At 56.2% G+C, this 8,429-nt stretch overlaps 1 protein-coding gene across 2 annotated transcripts; it reads left to right on the top strand.

Moving 5' to 3' along the window:
* Nucleotides 1-499: 499 nt before the first annotated feature.
* Nucleotides 500-7,755, top strand: SLC35C1 (solute carrier family 35 member C1). Of its 2 annotated transcripts, none has more exons than XM_079930467.1 (3): nucleotides 500-587; nucleotides 2,206-2,732; nucleotides 5,964-7,755. In XM_079930467.1, exons 1-3 carry the CDS (start codon nucleotides 556-558, stop codon nucleotides 6,521-6,523), a joined length of 1,119 nt encoding a protein of 372 aa, XP_079786593.1. In that variant the 5' UTR covers nucleotides 500-555; the 3' UTR covers nucleotides 6,524-7,755. The 2 variants fall into 2 exon arrangements, with proteins under 2 accessions (XP_079786593.1, XP_079786594.1); XM_079930468.1 differs by lacking the exon at nucleotides 500-587 and adding an exon at nucleotides 856-878.
* Nucleotides 7,756-8,429: the final 674 nt, after the last annotated feature.

The raw sequence follows: 8,429 nt of genomic DNA, 5'->3' as shown, positions 1-8,429 counted from the left end.
CCATAAGCTTTACCTTTTTCTTATGGAAATTTTCAAATGTACACAGAAGTAAGGAGACTCCTATACCCTCCATGTTCCCATGCCTAACTTTAACAATTGCCTATCTTGTTTTATCTATCAACCTTTGGGGATATTTTGGGGGGTGGGGGTGAGTATTCTGAGTATTTCGAAGCAAATCTCACCCATAAATCAAATGGTACTAATTAAACGGTATTTGACATCCTACACACAAATAGTCGTCTCTACTTTCAACCATATCAGCTAGGGTTTTGAGCAAGGAGGTTGAGGCCCACTGGTATGGTCCAGACCCCTAGTTTTAATGACGATAACGCCGGAGAACCGAGCTACCCAACGTTGGTGCTAGAGCGGGTACCAGGAAGAAGTCGGTCCTCCCGGCTGTCTGGTGAGTGACGGCCCAGGCTGGTAACCATTTCCCAGGCCCCGTCCCTGGGAGGGGGAGGGGGACCCTCCACTAACTGCTGCCTGGAAGAATCCCGGCTGTTCCCCGAACACACTTCTGGAAGCACAGACCGGTTGCGCGGCAGCGGACCACGAATGCAGCCGGGTACTGGGACGTGCAAGCCGCGGTAACTGGAGCCGGGGATCCTGGGCGGTACACCCGGGTCTGGGGTGGCCTTGTAAAGAGAAGGGGGCCTGCTCCCACGACCGGTGGGATAACCCGGGGCCAAGGTCAGGCTGCGGCCCGGGTCGCCCCGCCGCCACCCCGGGTCCACGTGGAGAGGAAGCCGGCGAGGCTGGCGCGGCGCTCACGCCCGGAGCTGGGATCAGGAAGTAGTCTCCCGCGGGCGCGGCCCTGGGCGCGGCGCTGCAGGTGCGGCTCAATGTGGCGCGGGCCGGCGGCCGGTGCAGAGGAGGGGGTAAGAGCGGGGTCGCCTTCGCGGCCAGGGAACGCCAGCCCCGGGGTCGGAGCTTGCGGCTGAGCCCGGCCTGGAGAAGGTGTTTGGGGATGGGGTGCTGACTTGAGGCTCGGATCCGGCCGCCTGAAGGGTCTCGAATCGGGGGTGGGGTGGGGTGGGATGGGGGCGCTGTTGGGGGTCTCCGGCTCGGGAGAGGGATGGGGGCGGTGAAAGTAGGGGGAAGGAGGAGACTGCAACAAGGTTTTGGAAGTGTGAGCGGGACTAGGTAGAGGGACGCGGGGTAGGTTGGGGGCGGGGGTTCTCTAGACGCCGGGGAACGCGGGGTGGTCCTAAGGCTCTGGGGACGCAGTCCTGCCCGGGGATGAGGGGCAACGTGAAGCTGCAGATGAGCCGAGTCGAGGGGCGTTAAGCCTCTAGAGGATGTGGAGCAGGGGCGGAGGAGGGGGACTGGGGGGAGGAAGTGGGCCGAGGCTCTAGCACCCACAGGCACCTCCCGCGGCTACCGATATCTAACACCAGCACCACCATCTGCGGGCAGGGAGCGCACAAGGGCTGCCAGGGACCCGACGCGAGCCTGACTCCGAAGGCCATTTCTCTGAGGCTGTGGCTTTAAGGGAGACGCTGGGCTTGCGGGCTCTTTAAGGAGGCGGTTGGGGGCGTGTCAGGAAATGAATCCTGGGCCCGCCTCGCCGGCGGGAGCGGCCTCGGAAGCCCGGAGGTTGCTGGGCGGAGCGAGGGCCGGCACCTGGGGAGACTGCGCGCCTTGGGCTTGTACCGGCACCTGGGCCGTGAGCGCCTCTGACCTCGCCTGCACCCTCTTTCCAAACGCCCCCGCACGCTCTCCTTTCAGCTCCTTGCATGCCTCCCCCTCTCACCCTGCAAACCTTTCTCTCCCATAGCAGCCCATGCCTGTCTCTCTCAGCACCTCTTCACCACGCTGTCCCCCGCCCTTTTCTAACACCCCCGCCTTGCATTTCTCCCCCTTTTCCTTCCATATCTCTCCCCCGCCACCCCCCTTCCTGCGAATCCTCCTTGCTAGGTCCCAGCCCCTTCTCCCCTGACCTGTCATCTCTGTCCAGCCTTAGCCCGTCCCTCACCTCTTCCCTGTGTCTTGTCTCATGAACCCCCTCAGGGTGGCAGCAGGTTGTGGGACTCACCCCAGAGCAGAACCTCTCCATCCAGGAGACGGGTGGGAGGCCTCCAGGCCACCCACCATGTGACAGTTGAGGACTTCAGCTTGCAGAAAGCAGAAGTGAGCTCACTGCTCCGTACTCCAGGAAATCAGTCTGGCTGTAGGGTGACCCAGCTCCTCTGCTACCATGAACAGGGCCTCTCTGAAGCGGTCAAAGATCCTGCAGATGGCACTGATGGGGACTTCCGACCCCTCCGGAGAGGCAGAGGCCAGCCACGAGAAGCCCTTTGTGCTGCGGGCACTGCAGATCGCTCTGGTAGTCTCTCTCTACTGGGTCACGTCCATCTCCATGGTGTTCCTTAACAAGTACCTACTGGATAGCCCCTCCTTACAGCTGGACACCCCCATCTTCGTCACTTTCTACCAGTGCCTGGTGACCGCGCTGCTGTGCAAGGGCCTCAGCTCACTGGCCACCTGCTGCCCTGGTACCATGGACTTCCCCACCCTGCGCCTGGACCTCAGGGTGGCCCGAAGCATCCTGCCCCTGTCGGTGGTCTTCATCGGCATGATCACCTTCAACAACCTCTGCCTCAAGTATGTGGGTGTGGCCTTCTACAACGTGGGTCGCTCACTCACCACCGTCTTCAATGTGCTGCTCTCCTACCTGCTGCTTAAGCAAACCACCTCCTTCTATGCCCTGCTCACCTGCACCATCATCATTGGTGAGTGGCCAGCCAGGGCCACGGGGAATGGCTGTGGGGGGTGGGGGAAGATGGGGACCAAAACCCTAAAGAATAACCCTGTCAACCACCTTTGACTTTATCTGTCCCAGCTCCCTTGTCGTGACAGTCATATGAGGAAGAGCCTGGGGTCCAGAGAAAGCAAGTAACTTTCTGGAGGTCACCTAGCAAGTTAGGGGCCCAATCAGGGCCCTTCAAACAAGATGGGATTCTAATCTACATTTCACAGAGGGAAAACCAAGGCACAGAGAGGTTAAGTAATTTGTCAAAGATCACTCAGCTAAGTGGCAGAGGTGGGATCTGATCTCAAGCAATCTGGCTCCTTACACTTGACCACTACTATACTCTCTTGCTTCTCAAGACTTCAAGTGTCCTGACCCCCCATCCAGTGCTCTTTCTAGAGGACATGGCATCTTGTAATAAATACACCATCACCGTCTGACCTTGCAGACTTACAATAATGCCTGAGTCAGTGGCAAGAGATATGCTTTGAGATAACTTAGCCGTCTTCCCAGACTTGACCCTCAGAAAATAAAAATTATTGATGGGGACATTGTGCTAGTCATTTGCATACAGCATCTCCTGTGGTCCCCAGATACCCCCTGGCTGGTAGCGTCACCATGATCAACTCTACACAAACAAGGAAACTGACACTCAGAGAGGTTAAGTCACTTACCCAGAGCCCCACAGCTAGGAAGTAGCCATGCTGGGATGCAAACTCAGATTGGCCGGACCCCCAGGCCTGTGTTTCTAACCACTCTGCTCTGTTCTTGTCCCCTAGAGGTTAGAACTGCACTATCCGGTTCAGTAGCCACTGACCACATGTGTCTATTCCAATTCAACTTCAGTGAAATTTTTTAAATTCAGTTATTCAGTTGCAGGTGTTGTTACCAGATTCTGTAGCCACATTTCAAGTGCTTAGTCGCCACGTGTAGCCAGTGGCTACTGTATTGGACAGCACAGATGACAGAACATTTCCATCATCACAAAATGTTTTATTGCAGCCCATTAGGTAAGAGCACCCCCAGCTTCCCACCCCCTCAGAGCCCTCCTGGGGCTCAGTCATCCAGGAATGGGATCTTTCTTTGAACCTGTGCAGGTTCTTCCTGGTGCTGCAAATTTCATCTTGGTTGACCTACATATTCTCAGTTGGTGTCTCAGAGTCTCAGGCTGAGTTGCACTGGTTTCTGGGGAGAGGCCCATCCCAGGCCACCTGTCCTAGAAAATGTTCCCCTCACTGAGCCACTTCGGGGCCTAGGGCTGCCCAGTCTAGGTCCAAGGTGGGAGAGGGAGCAGGGCAGAGGTTGGAGTGGGGGGGAGCTGCTAAGACCCCTGGCAGATCAGGCTCGCTGCTTCCACTTCCTCCCCAAGAGAGCTGGTATGGGCTCCCAGGCCTCACTTAGCCAAATGCCCCAGGGATTTCCACTTCAGCCCTGCTGACCCTATAAGGGGTGGAGTGGGAGGGACCTCCTGGTTGGCAAATTTGCATGCCGACCAATGAAGTCATTAGGGAAACTAGGCCCAAGTCCCAGAAAGTAATCGAAGTAGCAGATGGTGAGATAGCTTCTGGGAAAGTGCATTCGCTGTCCAGCCTGATGGAGGCTGGTGCTCTGTACTGGCCCAGCACCTGGCTTCCTCTCCGCAGTGTTTCCCCTTCCTTCCTTACTCCTCGAGGGGGAAGATGGGTCTCAGGTGACTCTCCAGGCCTCCTGGGATTGAGACACAGAAGGTGCTGTGGAAACCCTGGTGGGGAGTGGGGAGGGAGGAATCTAAGCAGGCATTCCAGAGAAAGTACTAGATGGGCATAAGGAAGGAGTGAGGAGAGAATGTTCTAGCCAGTAGAAAAAACATGTGCATTTCTGCATGGCTGGGCCAGAGCAAGATGCACCCATGAGGCTGCCCAAGTTAAGTGAGTCTGGACTGTTTCCTGAGGGCAGTGGGGAGGCACAGAGGGGCTTTAAGCCAGGACAGGACCTGAGCAGATCTGTACTGTAGGAAGATCATTCTGTTTGCGAGGCGGAGAGTAGATTGATTGGAGTGGGAGGGTCAAGAACGTGACCCAGATCTCTACAGCTGAAGGAAATGGGAGCTCAGAGAAGTTAAGTAAACTGTCCCCAGGCCACCCAGCCTCTACATAGCAGAGCCTGATCAGAGCCCACATCTCTCTGGCACCAAAACCACATCGCGGGCTGCTGTGGCGGGAGATAAAACGTGTAAGATTCAGCCCCTGCCTTCTGGGGAGGTGGAGTCTAGCTAAAGAGACTGTACTGTCCCCACGGGCAGGTGTCTAGCAGCCCAGGGCAGGCAAGGGTCTTGAAGGAAAGCACAGCAGGAGGAGGCCAGGAAGAGGTCTGGGTGCTGGGGATATCAGGAAAGACTTCACCCCTGGAGAGACTGGCTTTGACCCTGAAGAATGAGTGGAATCTCTCAGGAAGGAGGAGGGTGTTTCTGGTGCAGTAAATGATCAAGGACACTGAGCTCTGGTGTGAGAAGCAGGGAGATGAGAGGGGACTCGGGGTGATCGTGACATAGAGACACAGATCGTGGCAAGGGCGTGGGAGGCCCCGCATGCCAGGCTGAGACTCCTTGCAGACTTGGGGGGCAGTGGGGTGCCATGGAGGCTCTGTGAGCAGGAGATGTCACAACATGAGAGTCTCAGAAAGAGTGACTGTCCCCAAAGACCTCAGGCCACAAGTGCTTCCAACCATCGTAGGCTCCCATCTTACAGACCAGGAAGCCGAGGCTCCGAGACCTTAAGTCGCTTTCCCAAGGTCACCTTAACCGCTAAGTGCGGTATCTGTGCTCATCCTTCAGAGCTCATTTCAAATGTTGCTTTCCAGGTGCCCCAGGCCAGCACAGTCGCCCAGTTATGGGCTCTCACAGCACCCTGTACTGTTTTATGGACCTCATTACAATTGTAATTAAGGAAGTAATTGGGAAATTACTTCTTTAAAATTACTTCTTTAATCATTTTAATGACTCTCTCCTCTGCCAGAATGTGAGCTCCGAAAGGAAGGGTTCATGTCCTGAGCTGCTTCCCCAGCCCTGAGTGGTGCTTAGCATGTAGTGGAGACTTTGCACACGTTTCTTGCAGGAAGAGCAGGGAGGATGGGATGATGGGGACAGCGTTACACAGTCTGTGAACTTTGGTGGCAAAATTCTCTGTCCTTCCTCCTCCCCCCCCCCACCCTTCTCCTCCTCTCCCTACTGTAGGTGGCTTCTGGCTTGGTGTGGACCAGGAGGGCGCAGAGGGTACCCTGTCTTGGATGGGCACCCTTTTTGGCGTGCTCGCAAGCCTCTGCGTCTCACTCAATGCCATCTACACCAAGAAGGTGCTCCCGGCGGTGGACGGCAGCATCTGGCGTCTGACCTTCTACAACAACGTCAACGCCTGCGTCCTCTTTCTGCCCCTGCTCCTGCTGCTGGGGGAGCTCCCAGCCCTCTACAACTTCCCCCAGCTGGGCAGTGCCCACTTCTGGGGCATGATGACGCTGGGCGGCCTGTTTGGCTTCGCCATCGGCTATGTAACAGGACTGCAGATCAAGTTCACCAGTCCCCTGACCCACAACGTGTCCGGCACAGCCAAAGCCTGTGCCCAGACGGTGCTGGCTGTCCTCTACTACGAGGAGACGAAGAGCTTCCTCTGGTGGATGAGCAACATGATGGTGCTGGGCGGCTCCTCCGCCTACACCTGGGTCAGGGGCTGGGAGATGAAAAAGATTCAGGAGGAGCCCCGCCCCAAGGAGGACGAGAAGAGTAACGTGGAGGTGTGAGCTCCTCCGGAGACCCTGCAATGGCCCGGCCCAGCCCAGGGAGAATGCCCATGAATGAAGTGAAGGTGTCTCCCTGGACCCAGAGACAGTGGCCTTACAGACTTGATGCGAATCTGGTGGTTGAAATGGAACCAGTGTTTCCAAGTGATGTCAGAAAGTTGCCAAACCTGTTTCGACCCCCCTTCCTATTTCTGGGTTTTTGTCCTCCCCTAGGGAGGAGGGAACCCCCATGGGAAGAGCCAGTTAGGTTCTCTGGAAGAGCACCAGCTCTCTGGGAGTAGGAGAGGGACAGCACCCCTTCCTGTCCCCCTGCCAGGGCCTCCTACCTCCACATGACCTTTGGGGTTGGGGACAGGCCACAACCTTTAAGGGACAGTATTGGCAAAGCCATTACATCTTCACTTGGACTCAGGGGAGGTGGGGGTGTGACCCCACCACAGGCTTAGGATTTGGGAAACCTCACACCTTTGTGCCCCGGGGCAGGCAGCATAGCTTTGGCCCACCCCAAACCAGCCACCTTTTGGAGGAAAGTGTAGGCTGGGCTGAGGGAGGAAATGAACAAGCATTCTCTCTTCTCTGCATTGAGACCAGCAGCCCCCGTGCAAGGGGGTGAAGGATCGGGGGTACCAAGCCTGGCCCAGGCCCCTGCTCGTTAACACCCTCCCGCAATCGCTAACACCAGTTTTGCCCGCCTCACTCCCCTGCCCCTGAGGGGCAGCTGCCACCTGGCACAAACAGCTACCTGGCTCAGGTAACAGCCCCCCAGAAGTGGAGGCAGGGAGCCGCTTTGGCTTCTCCCAACTCTGCCTCTCCAGGGAATGCTGATGGAGCCAGGGTCAGCTCAGAGCCTTCCACCTAAGCTGTGCTGGGCCCCCCAAGATCCAGGTCCCTGCAGGGCAGGTGTTGTAACCTGATCTTGATGAAGGTGTTAAGCTAACAATTATAAACTTCCCTGAGTTTGGGAAGGAAAGAATCTTCCCTTCCCCTCACCACACCCTCTGGGCTTGAGGGTGGCTTTCACAACTCCTGTTCCTTCTGTTGGGTGTTTTGTTCCACCAAGTGGAACGAAACTCCCTGGGGTAACTCCTGATGTCTTCAACGCCTGTAACGAAAGGCTGGGGAGAGTGGAGCTTCTCACGACTACTCTCTTCGCGTCCCTGCACAATCCCAGGTGGTTTCTAATGAAGTTGGTGGGGCCCGATGCCCTGAATTGTGTGTGATTTAATTAAAAATCAGAGTAAGACATCCTGTGTGTGTGCAGCGAGAAGGGACAGGCAGGGTCTGGCTGGGATTTATGAACGAAGGCTCATCCCTGCCATCGCCAAGCCTGGGTTCGAGCAGGACAGCCCTTCTAAGAATCTGTTCTCCCTCCAGGCAAGGGGTTGATTCAAATACCAAGACTCCTTCCAGACCTCAGGTTTCATATTGGTGCTTGTTGCCATTTACTGGGCACTTGCTGGAGGCAAGACACTGCTGAGTCCTCTATTCCATCATTCATCTCCACAGCCCTCCCACGCGCCTTGAGGTAGGCACCATCGCCGATCCCCCATTTTACAGATGAGAACACTGAGGCTCAAGGAGGAGCACAGGAAGGAAGAGGCAGCAGTAGGATTCAGACGGAGGTCTCTGCCTTCAGAGCACAGGTACGCAGCATTTTTTGAGCATCTACTACGTGCCAGGCACTGTGGTAGAACATACTGGTATGAAGACCCAAATCTGCTTCAAGGGTCTCGAATAGAAACACACATCAAATAACAGATGCAGTATTGCCCTGAGGTCTCAGAAGATGGAGAGGCCAAGTCTTCACAAGGGCCAAGATGTTTGAACTGAATATTACTGGGCAAGTAGGGGGTTCCAGGAGCAAGGGTAGACTGGCCCAGGAAACAAGGTTAAGCTGAGGAAAGAG

The sequence above is a fragment of the Stenella coeruleoalba genome, assembly GCF_951394435.1.
Source record: "Stenella coeruleoalba genome assembly, chromosome: 8".
Lineage (NCBI taxonomy): Eukaryota > Metazoa > Chordata > Mammalia > Artiodactyla > Delphinidae > Stenella > Stenella coeruleoalba.
This window is presented reverse-complemented; position numbering and strand designations above follow the sequence as displayed.